A 23,875-nucleotide genomic window follows, 5' to 3' on the forward strand; every position below is an offset into this window, starting at 1 on the left:
ACGCACTCCCCATTCCTCACCCCGATTAGAATTTTCCTGATTTTGAGAATTTTATTTTTCTTTTTGCTTGTGAAGATTTTTTGAATGATGTTGCCACGCCCCATTTAAAAAAAACGTTCCTGGAAATTACCGTAAATACAGTGAATAAAATAAATGTGAGCATTCATCCAAATGAGAGCAAGTTACAGCTGTTTCCTATCTCTGAAGAAATGTCTCGATTCGTTAGCTCTGCAAGATTTTGAGAAGATTTTGGTATTATTTACAATAACTACTTAGAGTTGTTTCCCCTTATTGTGACGTCAAAGTTCACGTCGGTCAAGTGTAGTCTGTCTCTAGAAAAAACTACGCGAAAAATTTTGATTGTTCAAAATTTTGATTGTTCAAGAAATCCATTGTGACGTCACTCGAAAGGACGATAACTCCGTTAGTCTTTAAAAAAGTAATGGAAATTGGCGTTGTGTTATTTACAATGCATGTACATAGTCTTTTATCTTGTTCTCGTGAGAGTGTGAAATGGGAAACCATAATTACAGGGAACTACTGGGACGATTAAAACAAGGCATTACTGGTCTGATTTACTGACGCCAAAAAAATCCGTTGAATGAATGTGCAAATAGTCCGAATTTTCTATTCACACACGCCTTGCCGGTAGAGCTCGCTTCGCGCCGGCGCTGCGCGCCGGCGAGCTGCGCTCGCTATTACATGTATTATAGCTATCGGAAACATGATACTTTAAAATTTTGCAATGCACCCCCCCCCCCCTTATGGATTAGGATATTGAGGATTGCCGAAAATGTTATGAATGTGGGTTTTTCTTTTATTATTATTACGGGGTTTTTTCGGTTTCAATCACCCCCATCGGATCAGGATATTGAGGATTGGCGAAAATGATCGAAATATTGAAGGTTTTTTGAGGGTTTTTTCGCTTGTCAAAATTTCGGACAAATCCAGCCTCTCTCCCCTTTCAATTTGCTTCCGACGCCACTGAGCATAATCATCCGGCGTTTCCTTGCCCTTTTAAAACGATATTTTACTTCCCAGCAAGTAATATTTCAAAATCGTCAGAAAAGCCAGGAAAACGTCCTTTGATTGTTTTTATTTTTTTTAATTTTTTTTTTTTTTTTTTGCTTTGGTTTTTTTATCTCAAGTGTTTGCTAGAGTCTTTCGGTTTTATTTTTCATTTAAATAACAGTATACTGCATTACCTTGACAAACTAAACGTGTGCAGTTTTTAATTATTTTTTTTGGGGGGGGGGGGCATCCCGCAAACATTTCTACGTACGAATTAATATACTTTTATAATTCTAGTCATTATAACGTTTAATCATACACAGTCTTCTAAATGCAGAATAAAATCGTAAGATACATTGATGAATAATTTTTTCCTTGCGGAATATTGTACATAATTTATTTCCAGACGTAATCTGTATAGAATTATGCAAAAATATGAAAAATTAGAAAAAATAGGAGAAGGTGAGTGATTTGTTACATTCGTATCAGTATTAAATGATTGCAGATTTGTTTTTACAGCTAAACGAAGAGTAATGTTTTATCCATTTTCTGACTTTGTTAATCAGCTGTTTGTCGTTATGCTAGTAAAATACTGTGTTTGCCTTGAGTTTAAAGTTTTGTTTTAAATTTCATAAACAGAAAGTAATATGTTTTGCGGTGCTACCGTCGTGGCGAGCGCACCAAGAATTACACATACCTTGCATCATTTCAACTTAGTGTTATTTAGCAGGTTGGGACCAATCTCACAAATGGGATATAGGCCTAATAGCCCGTTTGGGATATAATAGCCCAAATGGGATATAAATTTAAAGTGCAATTTTTATTTTTTTCCTGGTTCATAATTTTGATATTTGTTTATTTTATTGTGCATTCTAATTACATACTTTGTATCCATGCCCCCAGATTTGTAGGCGTATAATATCCCATTTTTCAATATAATGACTTGACAATATGCAATATCTGAATAGATTTTTTAACTGTTTATTTTTTTCCCTTTATTCTTTTTTATTCAGTTCAAAATGACCTTTTTTTATTCTTCCCACTGAAGCTATATTTGGGTGAGGGTAAGAAAACGTGACAGAGGGCGAGGCTTGCTGACCCCTTTTCACATTTTCGACCTGAGCTATAATATCGCTAATATTTCAAGACAGTAATTAGAACGTGTATTCAAACCTCAAGGCACCATAAATTACGAGTTAAATGTTAGCCATTTGTGGTATAGCACCACGAGAGAAAACATTAAAGAGCATTATGGGACGTAGACAAAAAAATTTGTTTGATGAATATGTAGGTTAAGCTTGCTCTTTTTCCAACTCACACTGGTTCTTAGAGCTCGCTCGCCAGTGCTGCTGCGCTTGCTATAACTTTATGATAACAGTTTTAACGAGCTGTATTGAACTTATAAAAACATAGAACTGTTACAAAATATACGTGTATCTAGTCTAAACAAATTAGAAAAGGTAACAAATTACAAAAGGAATTGATCAATTTCTACTCAGTTAGTAATGATTAGCTTAAAGATACACAAATGAACATGTTGATGTGAGGCCTAATATCTTTTTCTTCATATTCAGGAACATATGGAACAGTTTTTAAGGCAAAAAACAGAGAGACACACGAAGTGGTGGCATTAAAGAGGGTCCGATTGGATGATGATGATGAGGTTTGAAAAAAATCTGCATTAGAAAATGCTCATAATTTTATTAAAGGTTTTTCATTATTTCATTTATGGTTATTTATATACAGGTTTAGCAATTTGCTCCAACTTGATATATGTTGCAGTTGTTATTTGAAAGTTTTATATTTTTTGTATTTAAATTTGATGCACATTGCCAATTGAGCATGTATGAGAGATAAATAAGTGAATGTATGAATGAGTTTTGGTGAGTCACTTGAGGATGTTGTTTACGGATTTGTGTTGACCACATATTAATTGTTTACTACTGTATTAAAGCTGACCAATAGAAATTTATGAGTGCATATGCAGGATTTACTAATTCACTTTGAATAGCGAAAATCCCACAAATCACCAATCTCACAACTTTTACCTTAAGGGTAGATACAGTTAAGTGTACCTTCACCTGTATTCAAGAAATTCATATACTGGTATTTTGTAAGCCCATAGTTCTGGATACCTGGGAAGCTTACATTTACCTTGTAATTGAATTATATATTCATGTTTATTGTATTTAAAATTACTTTTAATTCATTTTATTCAAATATTCTAAATTACCTTGCAATGTTGTGTAACTGTGAGTATGTTAAAACTGTTTGTACTTATAAGACTTAGTTTTATTTATTAATAAAATCCTTAAAATAAGAGAGCAAGTGTGGCTAAAATCAGTAGCAGGGATTCAGCATTATTTATTCACAAGACCCTGCAACATATATATATAAATACAATGACCCCCCCCCCCCCCAAAAAAAAAAAAATAAAAATATGTAACTATGATATTAAAAACACTATTTGGCTTGGGCATTTGTGAAATATGTAGTCCTTGGAAATAATGATTTGAAAACAATACTTTAAAAGTACATTATCTATATTATCATGAATAAAGAGAATGTTCTTTATTTAAAACTAAACAAATATCATTCAAAATTGTTAATAGTAAATTCTAGCTGCAGGTATTTAGCTCTTTGTAAAATTTGGGTTTATATGCTGTAAAGCTGCAGTCCTTCCCATACAAAGACTTACAAGCTATATAATGGACAAGTTATGGACCTGCAGCTATGTAAATTGAACCTGCCATCCAATATCAGTTTTGAACATGTTGAAGATGTCTATTTTTGAATTGAATTGAATTTTGACCAAAGCAGGGAGAAATAAAGATATTTACCATGATAAATGCATGAACACATTTTGTATCAAATGTTTATTTTTAAGTACTATGAATATTCTGTGACTCTTTTCCCAGGGTGTTCCAAGTTCTGCTCTGAGGGAAATTTGCCTGTTGAAGGAATTAAAACACAAAAACATTGTAAGGTAAATGATGATATATCTTCTTTTAATTACAAGGAATAGAGCATGTTTCAAGTAAATATATTTATTGTTAGTATTATATCAGGCATGTCTCTCTTGGTTGGTACTTGCTTTTCATTATGTTCGTCATAGTAGAAGCTGAAACTTACCGTTTTGGCTCCCTTTTCTGATAAAAAAATGAAGCAAGAAAAGAAAGACTAACTTTGGGTTACTAAAATTCTGGTGATGTTTGATCACAAAATTTTAATCTTAATAACATTATATTACTGTATTAGAAAAAACAGTTAAAAATTAACCAAACTTAGTTCTTCTCTCTTTTCACATAATACAGGCTACATGATGTTCTTCATAGTGAAAAGAAACTAACGCTTGTGTTTGAATATTGTGACCAGGATCTCAAAAAGTATTTTGACAGCTGTAATGGCGAGATAGATCAAGATATTGTGAAGGTGAGAACAAATAAAAAAATATTACTCAGTGTTGAATTAAACCTGTAATTGAGTACTGGAGAATGTTAAAAAAAAACTTAATTTGTACTAAAAAATAAATGTGTATGCAAAACATTGCTGAGGAAGTCTGTGTATATGTGATTGGACATGAAACAATGATCTTGTATAAATGACTGTCTTCTGAATGAATTTTGTTACTTTCTATTATGGGGACTTTTCATTTGTCAATAAACATCAGTATGTTGCTTTTTTGTTACTTATATTACTGGTACTTTTAAAGCTATGTTTTTAATTCTTGGTTGACTTAAGGTGAAATTGGACATCTTTGGATATTTTATTTGGATGAAAGTACATCATATTCAATGATGATTTCATGATGGCTAGTACCGTTTGAAATTTTGAAAGTAAACATTATTTGGTCATAAAATACATGCCAAAAATTCTTTAAAAAGTAAAAAAAAAATGTCCTTACTGTTTAATGATCTTTTTCTCCTTGATTCTACACCCAGTGACTGCTGTAGTTTTTCTGTGCTATTAATTCTTTCATTCTTTCCAGTCCTTTATGTACCAGCTGTTGAGAGGGCTGGCTTTTTGTCACAGCAATAATGTGCTCCACAGAGATCTCAAGCCCCAGAACTTACTGATAAACAAGGTAGGATGTGAAAGCCCAGATTCATAACAAACTGCTATAACAATTATGATAACAAATATTATTTTCACATACCTGTTAATTATCATGTTACATGTATGTTTTTCACAGAATGGTGAGCTAAAGCTTGCTGATTTCGGTTTGGCTCGGGCTTTTGGTATACCTGTGCGATTTTTCTCATCTGAGGTAATTTTTTTCTTCAGTTTTTGAGTAAACTGTATACAGCATTGCTATTAAGCTATTAACGTGTGTTCCATCTACAGAGTATTTTCTCCATTATTTCTTGAATATGTTTGATTCTGATTGTATGCACTTTTATTATAAATAAGTGTTCAGTTCATATACTGACAATGCTTATTAAAATTGCTACAATAAATAATACATGTATTTACAGTACTTGTTGAATGGGGTCTCGATCCATTCATCTTTATTAGGGCCCCGCAAGAATTTGCGGGTGCCCTATAGTAATCACTCTGTCCGTCCGTCCTTCTGTCCGTCCGTCCGTCTGTCACTCTTCTGTCCACAAATTTCCTGTTTTTTTCTAATAACTTTTTTTATGGTTGCCCAATCAAGTTCAAATTTGGTATGGTAGTTCAGTAGGCAGAAATACATATTTTGATGCTAAGTTTGGTTCTCTATGTCTTCTGGTTTGGAGCTGGGGTAGTGGGGTAGATTCCTAACTATGCACAAGAAAAATGGGCAGAGATAACTGCTGAGAATGAATGGGCAAAGAGAGATAACTGCTGAGAATGTTACCATTGTATACATGGAAGGCTGTGCAATATTTTTCCTTTGGGATTAATTAACCTTCCACAGGAAGAAAATCCTAAGCTTTATCTTTATCTGTCACATTGACATTAATTACTGCACTGCCTGTGTCTGCAAATGAACTTTGTTTTGAAGTTAAGGTCAATTTTGAATGATGTGTAGTATTGTGTACATTTTTTGAAATATGGATTTAAAATATAATATTCATATTTTATTTTGGTTAAAATACCGTACACAATGATTTATAATAATTTTATTGAATAGAGGCAAAGCCTAGGTATCATTGCATTGGTATCAATTCTTTGTTTTTTTAACAAATTTTATTTCATCCCATGTTAACCCACTTTATCCCGTGGATATGACTCATTGGATATTTTTTTGATATCCCACAGTTGTGACTTTACAATGGGATTTGCCTAGGCATAATGAAGTAAAATAATGTAGAGTTTTATAAACAGTGTAAACATTGATTGCGGTGTATAAAATATGGGATAAATAGAATCTCATGATTTGTAGTATAATATGATTTTTATCCAACTTGTGTGTTTTATCCCCTCACTAAGGCTCAAGAAAAAAACACTTTAATTGTTGGATGAAAATCATATCCAACTACAAATCACGAGATCCTATATATTCCAGTTCTTTACATCTTCTGCCGGGCATTTATTTTTCATCATTGTTAATATAAAGAGGATGGAATTCAAATTTTTTTTCACTTCTCTATATTAATTGTCATAGCGGGGCCCTTCCTGACTGGTCAGTTTTCTAGTTTCTGTGGTTTACTATGCACAGATTATTTTGTGATTGATCAAAACCACAGATAGAATGAGAAAACAGGCAGAAGTCATATAAAATACAATACAGTATAAAAAAAAACCCACTGATTATATTTAAATGGATTAATTGATTTGAAATGAAATGCAGGTAGTGACCCTTTGGTATAGCCCCCCCTAACGTCCAGTTTGGGGCCAAGATGGTTGGTTACACTTCTCTAACAATAAGAGAAGTGAGATTTACTAAGCTTCCAACAATGACTCATTAAATGGTGTTTTTATTCATATTTTTGTGGTTTACATACACAGATTATTTTGTGATTGATGAAAACTGTAGATACAATGAGAGAACAACAGACTGAATTCATATAAAATACAATACAGGATTGAGTTTTGGGGTTTTTACCCATTGATTTGATTTGAATGAAATGCAGGTGGTGACCTTGTGGTACCGCCCCCCTGATGTCCTGTTTGGAGCCAAGATGTACTCCACTTCAATAGACATGTGGTCAGCTGGCTGCATATTTGCAGGTTAGTTCAAGTAATGAAGTAAATGTAGGTAATAAAAAAACACTGTTTAATTAAAAAAAAACCATTTATTATATATAATTTCAACAGTTTATTATCAGTGAATCCTGGTTTTAAAGTTTATATTGTCTATTAATAAATGAAGAACCTAGTATTTCTTCTTTGAAATGTATTTTAGACCATATTTTTAAATTCACCATTTTAACCAACAATTTAGATAAGCTTTTAAAAAACATGATAAAGAGGTATAGCGCCTTTTCCCATTATTTCGCCTACACCTGTGTTTCGACGGAAAATACCTGTTACTAAAAATAGCTTCAGGTACCTCGCTGTCGCAATATGATTTTTTAAAACTTGGATACACTGTACTGATTTTTTAGTGGTGTCTGTAACAACTGATTTGTCATAAAGTCAGGAAACTTTGTGTATAACAGTAGTTATATATATTCTGAATATTCTGAACCGTGATAAGTTCAAGCAAAGCAATGGATTTAAGTGTAAATGGAGTACATTTACAGTGTTAATGAAGAAAACTGTATATATTGGGTGTACTCATACTCAGACTGAATTAAACAGGATAATTTTTTCAAAAAACCCCAGAAGATTAGATTTGTGTAACTTAACCTCTCTATTCTGTTAATGTTTCTATTTAAGTGAAAAAAAACTTACTTACTTAATTACTACTTAATGGATTCGATCCAGTGACCACAAAATCAAAAAGACCTCTGGGTTACTACTAGGCCACACATCTAACATTTTCAACAGATGCATTTTCAATATATATGGCTATAAACATGATTGTATTAGAAAAAACACTAATTCAAAATATTTGTCTAATGTTCAGTATGAAGACCACGTTAAACCAAAACTAATTCAGTGTAAATGTGTACTACAATACCTGTAGAACATAATTCTAATCGGATGTCTTTGGTTTAGAGTGGTTCAAATAGTCAAATATCCAATTTTTTATCGTATACAAACTACTTTCCTATAAATCCCTAACAAAACCTGAATATTTTAATGATGTCGTGTAAGATAATTAAGACTCTTAGAGCATGGTGATTGTGTAATTTGCATTTCTTTGAATACATTTAAACTAAATATTGAAAAATGTCTGATGTTTGCAAAAGGCTATATTTGAGGCCAAATCGTATATTAAGTGTGCTATACCTCTTTTAGTTTGTTCAGCATGTACAGTTATTTGTAAGGCATGATAAGAAGACATTGTATTGGTGATTTAAAAAAACAACCCAGAAATACTAAATATAATTATAACTTTAAAACTCTTTTGATCAACATGTATGATACGATGTATGTCATTGTCAGAAATTGGGTTTTATTGAGAACCCTCTAAGCATCTACAGTGGAATCATTAGAATTTGTGGTGACTCAATTTTCATGTTTTTCATGGGTAGCTGTCCGGCATGAATTTACATCCTCAACAAAAACAAATTTCTTTGTCATCGAAACCAACGCATCTACGAAATAACATCTCCACAAATAAGAAAAAAATGATTCCAGAGCATTTTCCCATCCACAGATTTTTAGAAACTTTTTATGGTCTCACAGTCTCCCACTATCACTACTGACAGGATTGAAAGATAGAATGACTTTTTTTCTTCCAGAAATGACCAATGCTGGCAGACCCTTGTTTCCAGGCAATGATGTAGAGGACCAGCTCAAACGAATATTCAAGTATCCTTTCCTGACCATAGATCACTTATGATAGAATAAGATGCTGAATCGTATCATGTTTGTGGGATTAGTTTCTGTTCAGTGCGTCTGTGTGTGGGAAGTAGAGAGGGAGACAGCTTTTCCATCAGCAGAAGCAAGAGAGAGAAAGAAAGAAAGAGAGAGCGAGAGAGAAAGAGGGGGTGGGGATGGGGGCTGCATCTGAAGTTACTTGAGAGAGTATACAATGTATTTTACATTCTAAATTGAAGAAATACCGTAAGCACAGTGTACATTATTTACATATTATTTACATATTAGAACAAGACACAATGGTAGAGATCTATGTAAGTTTATGTTCCTGTTGCAATCAAACACTCCTTGACAAGTGGCAGACTACTGGGGACACCTACTGAGGAGTCCTGGCCTGGTATTAGTCAGCTCCCAGAGTACAAGGTACATCATAGCATTCCACTGAAAATGTGAACAAATCTGACGCATAAAAAAGTATTCATTATAGAATAAAATATTCAATTATAGGAATTTTTATCTCTTACAGCCTTTCCCAATGTATCATATCAGTACAACATGGATGCAAGTTGTTCCAAAGTTAAATCCCAAGGGAAGAGATTTATTACAGGTAAATATATACTTTGCAATTTTGCAATTATCATGCACTGGCATTTTTTTTCGGCAGCTTTGTTTTGTGTACAGACAATCTGTGCCATATTTTGAATTGATATTATTTTGATAGTCATTCGTGACCAAGAATTTGTGACAACCCATATTCAAACGACAGATGTTATCCATACAAAATACAGTATTTGATAGACTTGAATTGTGCATGAAAATCATCATAACACAAAATGCTTGCATGGACAAAATAGAATTGAAAACAAAACATGATAGACATGTTACAAACAATGCTGTGTTTTATCCATATAAATATATATATGCTCACTGATATGTATACATGTCTGTTATTTTCTTAATATCCATTTGATATGTGCTTCTGTTAATGCTTGTCTGTCTTATTTTGCCTCTCTCCACACTTCAGCGACTGTTGATCTGTAATCCGTCTGGTCGGATGTCGGCTGAGGAGGGAATGTTACACCAGTACTTCAGTGATCTCGACCCCTCGATAAAACTCGCCACCGACAACTCGCTCATCCTACAGGGGAGATCCTAATAGACGCAGCAGCCTACCGTACACGTCTCCATCCGTTCTAGTCAAATCATGAGCAAATGTGGCCTAATTTGGGCAATTTTACAAGATATATATCTGTACTATGTGACATTTGTTTTACATGAAAGGAAAATGTAATATTATTTGTATGTCTTGATGGGTACATTTCCGTGAAGGTAGCCTCAAAGCTAGTGTACAAAATATCTGCATAGATCCTTGATGTTTATCAAGCTGAATATGGGCATGCATGGCATTCCATGTCTGTGTGCATTTGCTACATGTACTATACCCAGCGTCTACTAAAAGTTGGGGATATCAAACTGGGTTTGTCTTTCCATTTGTCTTTTAGTCTTGTTGTTTGTATGTAACACTTGTTTCCATGCAATAATTTATAGAGCCATTAACCTTTTAAAATGAAATTTGATATCACAACTTCTTTTGACATAAAGAAGACCTTAATTTTGAGGGCTAATGTTCAGAGGGAAAGATCATAAATTTTAACATTCTGTCAGTGTATAGCATTTTCATTATGTGTAATATTTTATAAAAGCCTTTGAACTTTTGCTACGAAATCTTTATTTCCTTTAGGCATAAGGAGACTCATTGATCAAGATCAGAGAAACTAACATCTCAGAGGAAAATCTAGATAAATAATATCCTTTTTATTTTGGTCAAAGTCAGGGTTATGAATTGATACATTCGGTCTGTTTAACACTTTTGGTCCCTTCAATATCCTAGAAAGTTTTTTACTACATGTATTTGCAATTGAATGTTATGCCATACCATGCCATATACATTTGACCCAAAAATTTTCTTTGAGGGCAAGGTTAGAGAAATGTTTATTGATATATGGTTTTCAGATATCACTACCGTTGTCTTTAAACTTTTGCAATTTTCAATGTTTAAAATTCATGAAATTATTTGGCTAGATGATCACACTACTATACTATATGTTTAGATATTTATTTGTCTATGTGATATGTTATATATACATTGTATGGTTATTCAAATTGTGATATATATAGAAGTGTTGTAAACGTTTAATGTGGTCATGTAAAAATATGATCAGGTAGAATTTTTATTTCATGTTTAAAAGTACTCATGTAAAACATGTAAATCTTGTGGAATTGTAAATGTAAATGTTCATGGAAACTGTAAAGGTGTGGAACAAGTAATGTGTAGATATTGTGTGTGTAAATTATGAATAATGTCAAAAAATCACCGAAAAATAGAGCATAATGTGAAATGGGAAGATAACTTCCTGCTTTAAGCTCTTTCATAAAAAAGTTGCTTTTTATGTTTACACGAATACATGGATATTTTATTAACAAACAAAATGAAAAGAGCACACGTTATGTTAATGTGGAAACATCAATATTCGGTAGCATCAGTTTTTGTGGATTAAGTAAAAATCTCAGTTTTAAAGGTACGTAAATCCGTGGCTAATGGTCCAACCCTAATGTGTTAGGAGAAATTGCATTTCAAGGAACTTTTCATTTTGTGTATCGACCAAACAAGGAAATCCGTAAAAAATCAGTTTACAAACAAGGAAATCCGTAAAAAATCAGTTTATTCAACGAATGAAAAAGTGATCAAAAGTGAATCTGTCCAAGTTTTGTAGAACCAAGATATACAAGACAATGGATTTTTTCTTTGAGATAACTTTATACTATTCCCAATGTTAATGAACGCTACGCAGGTGACATACAGTCTTTATTTATACAGTATTTTCAATGTATTCACGTATGCCTAACCAACGTATTCCCTTGTCACCACTGATTGAACAGTGGGAACAATCTGGGATTACAGTTATTTAAAAGTTTATGCGTAGTTCAGAAATATGTTTTTGCACATGCTCACCATTTTGATCAGTTACTGAAGTTCTGGACGGAGTGATCGATTGCTGTTTTCTGTGCTGTCTTTTAACATCGCAATTCTTTGCAGTTGTTCAAAACAGGTAGTACCCAGCAAGTGCCCGAATCATGATACTGATTTCCTATCAGGGGTCGTACCTTTAGTTTGAAGATATGTCTGGTTAGGGTTTTGAGAAAATGTAAGGTTTTGTCAAACTTTAAATATGTCTTTGCACTGAATTGGGATGGAAAACTTTATTTATGTTTGAAACTGTAAAGCATTCAACTCTGTAATACTTTGCCCGAATGGGTTTTATAAACTCTAGGCTGAAGTAAGGCATGTCCTCTATGCTTCAATGAATGGTCACGATTTATGTCAAATTTTAATTTTCTTTTTTCATTGTTTACAACGTTTTAGTTACGTATTTTTAATGATCAACCAAAATTTGAGTGTCAGTCGTAGAGTGATAAGCAAGAAACAGCGCTCACATTTCTTTGTTATGTAAACAAGATTCATGCCATATTTTTTTTTCTACATTAACTCAATAAACCGGGAAAAACTCTTTTTCAAGCTGATATTTCTAGTAATTTCTAGTACATAATTTGAACATAAATAAACAAATCTCGGCCTTTGTCACATTCATTTTAGGTCTAAACCTGGAATTTTCCTATCAACATTCAAAATGTATAAACGAAGACTTGACCTGGCTTTGTTTACGTAACAAAGAACTTTAAGCTCTCTAACTCACTAAAAACTGTACGACTGAAACTCAAATTTTGGTCGACTATTAGAAATGCCTTTCTATAGCATTGTAAACATTAAAAACGGAAAAATCGTAACCATGCCCGTTTACTTCTTTAAGGCAGATATATTGTCAATATGCCGTTCGTCTTGAGTCATTTTGCCATGACATATACATGAAATTATACATTTTTGTCTCGGTGCTCTGATTCATGCACCCATTCCAAAACTTTTCATTTATTTTCAGTACATATTTTCATTCACAAACCTACATGTATTCTGACACCCACTCCCCTGTGGGTTGTCTTTGCATAATGTTTTTAGCTAAAAAAGAAAAGAATTATTTTATACTTTCCGTTACTGTTATTTATGTGATGTTTATATATGGAAGTAAATGACAATAAAAACAATTTTAAAAAGAGTTTAATGATGTGTTTTTAGCACCTTTATATTTTTTACATTAAGACAGATGTTCAGATCTTATTGGTTTTTTTTTTTATTTATTGTTCGTCTTCCACACACATGCGTCTTCTTGCTACTAGTAATTATTCATACAAATTACATGTAGTTTCCGCTTTTGTTTTAGTCGCACAACAATGAATGTTGAAAAATCAAAAAAATGTCGTTTTCTCTTTAAATGCAACTTTGAACAAAAATTACTATAAAGAACTTATTGAAAACATAAGAGAATAGTTAGTCATTATATTTTCAAGACTTGGGTCATTTTGTTAAGCAAAAAATAAATAAATAAATAAAATATTTTAAAAAAGATGTGTCATGTTGTAAATTTTGAATTTACTGGGTGGGTGTAAATACAAAATTTACAACATGACAACGTTATCATGTTGTAAATTTTGTATTTACACCCACCCAGTAAATTCAAAATTTACAACATGACAGATGAATAAAAAATGCCATTTTTGTAAGCAAGGTCAAAAACCCATGCATTGTGTTATAAGACAAAAATTTGAAAAATAAATTACCAGCAAATTGTTGTCAACTGTCAACAATGCTATCCTACCAGTTTTATTGTACCGTGCTGTGAAATTTGAAGTTTTGAAAATTTTAGATATATTTTTTTTTTAATTATTTCTACGCACAAACAATCAAAGCCGAATTTTCTAATAAGTGGAAAAACTGGGAATAATCCCATTCACATCAGAGTTATTTAATAAACTTGAGTTTTCTTAATTCATTTCCAATCTTAGTGCTAATTACAGGTATTATGCAGGTATCTGGAAAAAAGAAATTATACGAGTATACAGATGTATTTTGCAATACACCGGAGTACATATATACTCGTGGTGTGAATCGACTTCGTCGGTCGGCGGAAAATGTTTGGATGCTGCTTACAGATTGAAGAAAAATAAAAGTAAGCACGCATGCCATTGGTCCATAATAATTGTGACGTTTCCTGGCTTTCTTAACGATTTTGATACTTATAAATACTACGCAGGAAAACGTCAAATATTTCGGACTAGCATGTCATGTACTATTCTCTTTTGAGAAGTGGACAGGCATAGCCTACATGTAGGCTATGCCGGTGTTGTATAGCAGTTTTTCCCCCATAGTAGCTTTTCCCCCCGGAAAACCTACTATATAGTAGCCTTTCCCCCCGGGGGGAAAAGCTACTATATAGTAGCTTTTCCCCCATAGTAGGGTTTCTCCCTCACGTTTTTGGTTCAGATTTTATAAAAAATATTTATGGAAATCCAGTAAGGATTAAAATCAATGTTTCTACACTCCCAGGTTGCATACATGTATATCTGCATTCATCTGTACAGGTTAAGTTTCGTTTTGTCTATTTATTATTTTTATAGACAATGCTGAAAGTTGAACATTTGTGTAATGGAATAACACATAGAACTTAATTTAGGTAATTTATTGAAAAAAGTTTTACAAGTTATACACTTATATGCATATTTCTGTGTTCTGAAATATATAATTGTATTAAACGAGAATGTTTTAAGAATTTCTTGATAAATTTATCAGATTGTTTGTCTGTTTTTGAAAATTTCATCCAGGCTAAACCTCTGTTTTAGAGAAATTTTGTTTCCGATGTTTCAGAGCCCGATTTTGAAAATCCTTTTATAATAATTATAGTGCATACTTTAGGGTCCAATGTCTCATAAACTAGAGATGACCATTTCACCATATTTTTAAAGTGGCAGTGGTTTACCACTTGAAGATGACTCTGAAAATATCAGCTCTCAGGGTAGAAGCCCTTGATGTTTCAGGGCCCGATGATTAAAACCCCATTATAATGATTGAATAGTGTTCTATAAGTGGGGACCCGAATCTCAAATTCTAGAGATGACCAATTAACCATATTTTCACAGTGATAGTGGTATACCACTAGTAGATGACACCGAAAATTTAAGCCCCCATGCAGGGTAGGAGCCTTTGTTGTTTTCAAGCCCGATGTTTGAAATCCAATTATAAAGAATATGTATTTTTTGGGGCCCCATATCTCAAAAACTATAGATGACCACATGAACATATTTTTACGGTCATTTAAAAGTAAACACATCATTTAAAAATACATAATCACTCATATATTTCTTTATCAAAATGATTGAAAATTACGTTTAATTCTGCTGCTTTTTTAAAATTTACGAACAAAATTTTTAAAAAAGGTACGTGGGTAAAATTCATTATTCTTCAAAACATTCAATCAATACATAAGATGACTAATGATATAATAAATAATTAGATAAATAAATCAATGAACTTTTATTCATGAAAGGAGAAACCGAAAATCAAAAATAAATAACCAACCTAAGCGCATATACGACTTTTTTACTTGTTAGTTGATTAGAAGAACAAGCTTATATTTTAAAAAAAGTCAGCTCATCACAATATAAGTGTTGGTTGTTTTTTGTTTTCGTTTTGTTTTTTTAATTACCCTGTTTAATTGTTCGAAGAAATAATATGGTACACAAGTAAATCTTTATTGCAAAAATATGAAACAAATTGTATAATTTTTTTTAGGTAATTGAATCGTATATCTTGATTTATATAGCATCGTTTTCAAAATTGTATATTTATAAATCACGTTGCAAACTTAAAAGTGGAAAAATTAGCAAATAGTGAGTGACAATATAAACATAAAGTTAGTTAAGGCTCCATTTAACATTTTCCAAAATAACCAGCAAAGATACCGACATTGTTCTAGTTGTGAAGACATTTCATTGATTTTTAAAATGTTTACATCATAATATGTCGCATTTCGTAGAAATGTGCTGAAAAATATGAATATGCGTAGCTTTTAAAAAACGAAATGGTAAACACTAATTTTACACATGCTTTTAATACATAATCAAAACACCCCTTACCCATGCATGATTTAGAACCCCATCAATCAAAGTAAACTAAAACATTTCAGTTTCTCATCATATCATTGCATCCTGTCTCCCGTTTGATATTTAGAAGAAGAGATATAGAATTGTTTTTAAGATCGTCAATTCTAACGGTATTAATTTAAAATTAATAGCCTTTTGGACGAAGGGAGTAATACATTTCCACTTTTTATTCCATTCCTCTACAAAATTAAGTCAAGATTAGTCAGTTACATGTAGTTCCCTGGGAGACGCTTATACATTAATGGTAATACATTGGAAAATTTAATTTCCAAACCGGCATATTTTCACTCAAATGTGTTCTCACGTGTTCATAACGTCGAAGTCAAAACTGTAGATAAGCATCGATTAGATGAAAAAAGATTCGAGGTATTCCGAAATCCGTGTAAAAGGTGTTCCAAAAAGGGGTGAGAACAGGTGAAATAAACGATAAACGATGATGACACATGCATGTTATGAAGGCGCATACCTTAGTTCATATTTGGGGTTGAAAAACCATGTACTTTATTCTATGTATTAATAAATGCCATAATTATCCTTTTTTTGGTGAGAAATTAATATCATTTCAGTTATTGCAAATTACTGTCACGAATGGTCCGCAATAAACATGGCCGGAAAGTAGAAATGGGGGAAAATCCACTATATAGTAGGTTTTCCGTGGGGGTAATCTGGCTATAAAAAGGGGGAAAGCCCACTATATACAGACTGATATAGTCAGCTTTCCGTGGGGGAAAAACTGCTATATAGCCATTTTTCCGGGGGAAAGAACTGCTATATAGCCATTTTTCCGGGGGGAAAGAGGGAAAAGGCACTATATAACACCGGTCCACTTCTCCAAAGAGAATAGTCATGTACATGTTCTTGCCTAGATAGAATTTTCTATCGTTAAAATGACATAAACATGTCCTACGGAACCTGGTTATATATGTTTTCGTCATATATGGTCAAATCTTGATTTGATTTCCTGGTCATATGTGTCCGCTTAATTAGGATCACGCGTTTCGTCAGAGACATAAATAACATTTATTTATGTCTCTGGTTTCGTTGAAAACGAATTTGATTGCAATTTCATAAAACTCCACGTAATTGATCTTTTATTAGTTTAGTATGGGGTAAATTCATTGAACGAACAAATTCTTGTACACTGTTCATCTTTTGATGTAGTCTCGTTACTACTTTTGATGACCCTCTTTACTTTGTAAAAGCATCGGGCTCGGGAACTGCTAATCAGCTTTTCGGCACATCCTCTAAAATTTTTAAAATCGTCAAAGGTGTTTCGAATAATTTCCCGGGAAATGAGAACAGTCATGGGCGACACAAAATCCTCATCCTCGAGAGTCCTACCCAAAAGACAGCGCATGGCACTAACACGGAATGACGAGAATCCAATGTATAGTACTTCAAGTTCATGTTCAAGTTCATCAGACGAAGACTTTCAGACTTCAAGGAGAAAATGGACGTTAAAAAAGTTAGAAATGTTTGGATTATGCTACGATTTGCAGTCTTCTGATGTTTCGTTGTTAATGGGGGAAAGTAATAATTATAAATATCCTCTTGAAGAAGACAGGAGAAAAGTCGTGGAGTCTTTAGCAGATCAAGTTGACAGCCTGGATAGGCCTGGCGTAACATTCAGAGAGGGAGAGAAATCCAGGACGTGGGTTACTTATCGCCGTATCTTGCAGAAATGCGATGAAACATTGCAGTCAGTTGATGTTCATCTAAATAACCCGCCAACGAATTCAAAGTGAGTGTAATTTTAATTAGTGATTTGATTTTGATTATATTTTATTCATTGGACAAGTTGGATACAATATACAAAGGATAGAATTATATAACTTTAATAATTTACTGTTGAAAAGATTTCGAGTGATTGTCATGCATATATATGGCTTCATAAGTTTGCTGAATGATATTTTGTTTTTTTAACAGGCTACTTGTTCTTAGCCAAGCTGCACTACACAGATTTTACATAGGTCTCAGAGAGTTCCTTATTGAAAGTGATCAGATTTTGGCAAAAGAAAAACCCATCCCCAAGCACTTGTACTTGAATTTATGCAGTAAATTCATGGAGGTTTTCTTGTTAAATGTCAGGTATATAATTTTTTTTTTATATAAGTTATTTAATTAATTTTTTTATTAAATTCAAAAGTTTAAACTGAACACTGAATGTCTTTTTCAAAGGAAAGAGCACACTATACTTAACTGAACTGGCTAATAATTATCGTTAACTTTCTGTTTTCTTAAAAAAAAAAAAGCTGGCAAAAATGAGTTGGATCAAACATCCATCAATTAATGGTTTATTTCATGCATCAAATTATACTGCTACATTCCAGTTTCATTTATTATTTTGTAGATCAGGTTTATTGGAGAGTTCAGGGATGACAATTAAGGGTGTGAAGAGTTCTAGTGATCCAGATCTGCGGGCGACAGTACCTGTTAGTTCGTTTGGCAGAATCTCCAGTGTTCTGGTCATTAATGTAGAAGAGGTAATCTTTTTAAATATAATTTATTGTAAATCAGATTCAATATTAGTGATACCCCAATAATCCAGTCATTTATCAGGAACAAAGCCACTTGCAGGAGTCAAAAAGGTGGTTGATTTTGATTTCATATTGTTTGCTGAATAGAAAACACCATGTTTAAATAACATAAGATTCAAAAACACTGGAGCATCTGATACATGTACAAAAATACATATATGATAACAAATCGATAAAAATCTTAAAGACGTGTAATAGAGCCCCCAGTAAATTGGCAGAATTAAAATTTTTGGAATTTCTGTTTAATCTTGCAGGTACTGCAAACATATACTACATGTATATTTAAAGTGTACGGTATTTGGTGGAATATGATTTTTAACAAGTTTAATAGCATGGATTTGATTTAGCGCATTTCTGAATGTACCTTTAATATTTATCTATACTTACATATATTATATTGGGCGACGTACTTGATTTAGCGGATGCAGTTTCCTGCCAGAAATGCTAAATAGAATACACAGCCAAATTTAATATGTTTCCAGTAATCTTTGATATATGTACCTTTGGCCTCATAGAATTCCTTTCCAATATAAAACATTAATATTTATGGTAGGGCAACACTGCTAAATTAGATAGTCAAATTATTGTGTCCAAATCTATATGTGAAAGGAACAAAATGGACCCCATTACTCTCATATGTAACTTTAGAAGAAAAAAAAAGGCAAAAGTCAGTTATATTCTCCCTCACTATGTTTTTCTGAATATAAAACAATAAAGTGCTAACTGAATAAAAACAAGTATTACATAGGTATGCTGCTTGCTAGCATTTTTATTTTACACAAAACACAATCTGTCTGTCAGCCCAAAACTAACGCTTTTTTACCTTAAATCACAACTAGCAAGCGAGCTTTGAGTGCCACACCACTGCATGGTCCTACTATTTATATATTTACCTGATCACGTGACTCGAAACCTATTCGAGTACGTATGAAAACCCATCGCGCACACAATTTTATGTAACTTTCTCCATTTTAAACTGATGTTAATGTGATGTGAACTCGCTTAATATTCTAATCCTTTCAAAATGTTGATCTTCTTTTCCACAGGTGTCATGTGACATACATTCAATTTGATTCAGTAACTGTGTTTGACTTGCCTATACACTCTATTAACATTCATTTATGTGAATACATGTTTAGCTTGCCTGGCTCTGATTTCTCGAGATCACTGAAAAATAACTGAAGTCAAATCCTTCACAGGAAATGGGGTTCTGCCACTAGGGTGGGGTTCTAATGATTATATAGTGAGAATGCATTAATTCTTCGATAATCCTCTCCTCTGCTCCTGGGTTTTTAGCCAATGAACTAAGTACATAGTAATGATGAGGAAGAATGCCTCTTCCAAAATAGTGAATTGTATGACACCTGTATCAGGGATTCTGTTGTTAGGATGGGCCTCTAATGATTATGCAAGTGTATATTGAAAATACAACAAATCTTTGAAATTTTTCCCCTCTGCTCCTGGGTATTTAGCAAATGAACTATTTCACTTAGTACATATTAGTAATGATGAATAGTAATGATGAAAAAGAATGCCACTTCCAAAATTATGAATTTGAGATAGCCCTTGGGTCAGGGGTTCTGGTTTTATGGCAGAGGTCTTAGGCTAATGATTATATAGGGTAGGGTGGTGTAATTTTGATGATTATTTTTTTGTACGTTAGATTTGTTCATTAATGTCACTGTGTTTTGCAACAATTTATTAATAATTTTTTAAAAATTTAGAAAGTTTTTTGGTTAAAATAATCGTGAAAAATTAAAACTGAGTTCATTAGCTCTCTAATTACAATGCAAATGAGTATTAATTAAACATTGCAAAAGCCAAACTGCAGTTACTCAGGTGACCAAGAAGGCCCCTGGGCCACTTGTTACAATCATTATACCTTAATAGCTGATTAGGCATGAGACAATGACTTAGCATGGAACAGGACAAGTTTGATTTGCCTTGGATGATATGTAGCTTATATATGTGTAAGCAGCGCAACAATAAGGGAAAGCAAAGACAATTGCAAACAAAAATACTTTTGATACTTAAATTTTAATTGAAGTATAATTATTAGTGTTTATATGTTATAGAGTTAAAGATGTGGTGTTTGTGACAGTAGCATTATTCTATTTTAAAAGGATGCACAGTTTCAATTAAATCAACGAGTACTCAACTATCGCTAGACTAAAGCCCCTGATTAATCGACATGTCTCTTCGAGTAAAATTTGACATCCTTAGTTTTAATTACGCAGCACTTATACATAAATTTTACATGTCACTATGATAAAAAAATTAATTACTTGCATACTTATTATTATAAACATATTGTCTATTGTACAAGGGTCCACCCATTCTGCTCATTATTACACTAAAAAAACAATCCGAGCTATCAACACTTGTCAGGATGTCTTTTTCACACTCTCATTTCAAAAATATCAAAATCAGGGTGAATTTTCTATGATTCATTGTATATTTTATGGGAAACCATCCTTCATATCATTGCAGATGAAGCCAGACTACAAGCACAGAGTCCCGGCGGGACCCTTCCAGATCACGGAAGCAGTCCAACACAGAGTCCTGGAACAACATGCCTCCCAGCTATTGCTTGATTTCAAGATGTCCGTTTTTGCTGACATTGGTGCCATTTTTGGAATCATATGCATGAGAACATCTGTATGTATTTTGCACTCAATTTGTTACAATTATTCAACAAGTCATATTCATTTGCATAATTTCATTCTTGTTTGGTTCAAAATATTCAATACAGATATACAGTTAAACCCCTGGAGATCAAGTTTTATATAAAATAAAGAATATGGTGTGCAATTAATAATTATATGCATTTCCATTCCCTTTTACACAGCTGATTTTCACATGTTTGAAAATGTCATGGAAGCATTATGAACTCATAAAAATGCATGGAGAAGATGTTACAAAGAAAGGAATGGCATTTGAAGAAGATAATGAAGAAGTGGAAAATGAAAGAAAAAGGCTGTGTACACGCAAAGAAGAAGAGGAAAGTGAAAGTAAGCGACTGTGTACACGCAATGAGGAAAGTGAAAGTAAGGGGCAGTGTTCACGCAAAGAAAAAACTTCTAAAGATTCAAAAACTAAGGAAAGAAATGAAGCAAAGACAAAGCAAAGTGGAACCGTTTTCTATACTAGACCATATGATTACCTTGTAAAAGAGGACAGACATCAGATAACTGAGTTCTTGTTTAGGCTAGGGGTGCATGTAGAAACTCTACAACATAATTAAGGTATGGCTCCCTGTTCAGTTGACTTGTCATGTGTAACAGTAAGTTAACTTTTGAACATTTAATAAGTGACTTAACTTTTGAACATTTAATAAGTGACTTATTGGTGACTAGTCAAGATCCTTTGTTCCAATATCACTTCTGAGCTGAGTGTATGGATATAGATACCGCCGGTACATGGTTACCCCTTACCTAGATTTTTATACCCCCGCTCCGAAGGAGAGGGGGTATACTGTTTTACCCTTGTGTGTCTGTCTGTCTGTCCGTCCGTCTGTCTGTCCGTCCGTAACAAAAATTTCTGTCGCATTTATCTCAGCAACTGTTTATCGCAGATGCTTGAAATTTTTACACAGCATTTGTTAAGGCATGCCATATCGTGGGATATATTTTTGTACCAATCGGACATCAACTTCCTGTTAAATGACGACTTTGCTTATTTTTTAAACAAAATTTTCAAACAAATTTTCGTCAAAGATTTCTCAGCAACTGTTTATCGCAGATGCTTGAAATTTTTACACAGTATTTGTATAGGCATGCCATATCGTGGGATTTATTTTTGTACCAATCAGCCGTCAACTTCCTGTTAAATGACGACTTTGTTTATTTTTTGCCAAAATTTTCAAACAAATTTATGTTAAAGAATTCTCAGCAACTATTTATCGCAGATGCTTAAAATTTTAACACACTATTTGTTTAGGCATGCCATATTGTGGGATATATTTTTGTACCAATCGGGTATCAACTTCCTGTTAAATGACGACTTTGTTTATTTTTTGCCAAAATTTTCAAACAAATTTTCGTCAAAGATTTCTCAGCAGCTATTTATCGCAGATGCTTGAAATTTTTACACAGTGTTTGTTAAGGCATGCTTTATTGTGGGATATATTTTTGTACCAATCGGACGTCATCTTCCTGTTAAATGAGTACTTTGTTTATTTTAGCCAAAATTTTCAAACAAATTTTCGTCAAAGATTTCTCAGCAGCTATTTATCGCAGATGCTTGAAATTTTAACACACTTTTTGTTTAGGCATGCCATATTGTGGGATATATTTCTGTACCAATCGGATGCCAGCTTTCTGTTAAATGTCGACTTTGCTTATTTTGCATATTCACATCAGAGCGGGGGTATCACTAGTGAGCATTGGCTCACAGATATCTTGTTAATTATAAATTAAAGCACAGCATCTGGCTAGAACTGGAATAATGCAATCAAGTTTTGCTTTTGGGATTATTTCACAAGAGACATTGAAATATTTTTTTGTAATGCATACAATATAAGGAATCTTATGGACCAGATTTTGAGAATCACTGCATGTTTTATAACAGAACAGTAGTTCTCTGATGTAGTGAGAGTTATGCATCTTACCAGATGGACTATCAGCCTTAAAATAATATGTTGTTAGATTGGTAATTTTTCATATTAAATGCCTTTGGTTTTTCATTGTTTGTTTTTTAGTTAATGCACCTTCAACTTTTTAGGAAATAAAATAATGAATTGAACTTTGCATGGAGGATTCTGTATATTTTTTAGATATGAACTTTGATATGATTGATATATACCGCGGTATAAAAATAAGAATTCATGCATTAATTGTTGTACATGTAAATTGTATATAGATAATAATAAATAAAAATATTATCATAAACTACAGTGTATTATATCTAGAATTTAAGCAATTACAGACTCGTGTAAATAAGGTATGAATACAACATGGAAAAACTATGTTTTTAAGTAAACATGAGCTTTTGGTGAAGCACCACCAGTGAGATGAGTTTTAAAACACTAAATACTTTAAATCACTCAGCTTCCATAAGACTGTCCATAAACTTTTATATTATGTTTCAGTAAAAACTGACTTGAACATATTTAAAAGGAGAGTAGGGTAGTGGTCAAATCGGCCTGATTCAGGTATAGGTATCTGAGATGGAGTTGATTGGGAGTGTTAGATGTAGTGCGGGGACAGATCTCAGTTAAGATGGAGCCATCTTGTAGTCGCCATGTACTGTTGGACTCCTCCTCACGGGACTGAATCCAAACCTCGGCAGCTGGGACATGATCTAAAATGAAATACATATTAAGTTACCGTATACCGCAGTTTGATTTTGAGAGTATGGTGACA

At 33.0% G+C, this 23,875-nt stretch overlaps 2 protein-coding genes across 2 annotated transcripts; both read left to right on the forward strand.

The window, feature by feature from the left end:
- Positions 1-1,340: 1,340 nt before the first annotated feature.
- Positions 1,341-13,040, forward strand: LOC128163980 (cyclin-dependent kinase 5-like). Its single transcript, XM_052827688.1, has 11 exons — positions 1,341-1,473; positions 2,586-2,674; positions 3,930-3,997; positions 4,326-4,443; positions 5,000-5,095; positions 5,204-5,278; positions 7,068-7,164; positions 8,787-8,856; positions 9,228-9,288; positions 9,392-9,472; positions 9,890-13,040. Exons 1-11 carry the CDS (start codon positions 1,437-1,439, stop codon positions 10,019-10,021), a joined length of 924 nt encoding a protein of 307 aa, XP_052683648.1. The 5' UTR covers positions 1,341-1,436; the 3' UTR covers positions 10,022-13,040.
- Positions 13,041-17,223: 4,183 nt separating this feature from the next.
- LOC128162367 (uncharacterized) lies at positions 17,224-23,260 on the forward strand. Its single transcript, XM_052825529.1, has 5 exons — positions 17,224-17,716; positions 17,902-18,063; positions 18,326-18,458; positions 21,003-21,170; positions 21,361-23,260. The coding sequence occupies exons 1-5, from the start codon at positions 17,268-17,270 to the stop codon at positions 21,754-21,756; spliced, it is 1,308 nt and encodes a 435-aa protein (XP_052681489.1). The 5' UTR covers positions 17,224-17,267; the 3' UTR covers positions 21,757-23,260.
- Positions 23,261-23,875: the final 615 nt, after the last annotated feature.

This window comes from Crassostrea angulata, chromosome 9 (assembly GCF_025612915.1).
Source record: "Crassostrea angulata isolate pt1a10 chromosome 9, ASM2561291v2, whole genome shotgun sequence".
Taxonomy (NCBI): domain Eukaryota; kingdom Metazoa; phylum Mollusca; class Bivalvia; order Ostreida; family Ostreidae; genus Magallana; species Magallana angulata.

Coding starts and splice junctions, on each gene's coding strand:
- LOC128162367 (XM_052825529.1), top strand. CDS start 17,268: ATGAGAACAGTCATGGGCGACACAAAATCCTCATCCTCGAGAGTCCTA. Junction 17,717..17,901: donor AACCCGCCAACGAATTCAAA/GTGAGTGTAATT, acceptor TTTTTTTAACAG/GCTACTTGTTCTTAGCCAAG. Junction 18,459..21,002: donor TGGTCATTAATGTAGAAGAG/GTAATCTTTTTA, acceptor ATATCATTGCAG/ATGAAGCCAGACTACAAGCA.
- LOC128163980 (XM_052827688.1), top strand. CDS start 1,437: ATGCAAAAATATGAAAAATTAGAAAAAATAGGAGAAG. Junction 2,675..3,929: donor GATTGGATGATGATGATGAG/GTTTGAAAAAAA, acceptor CTCTTTTCCCAG/GGTGTTCCAAGTTCTGCTCT. Junction 3,998..4,325: donor AAACACAAAAACATTGTAAG/GTAAATGATGAT, acceptor CACATAATACAG/GCTACATGATGTTCTTCATA.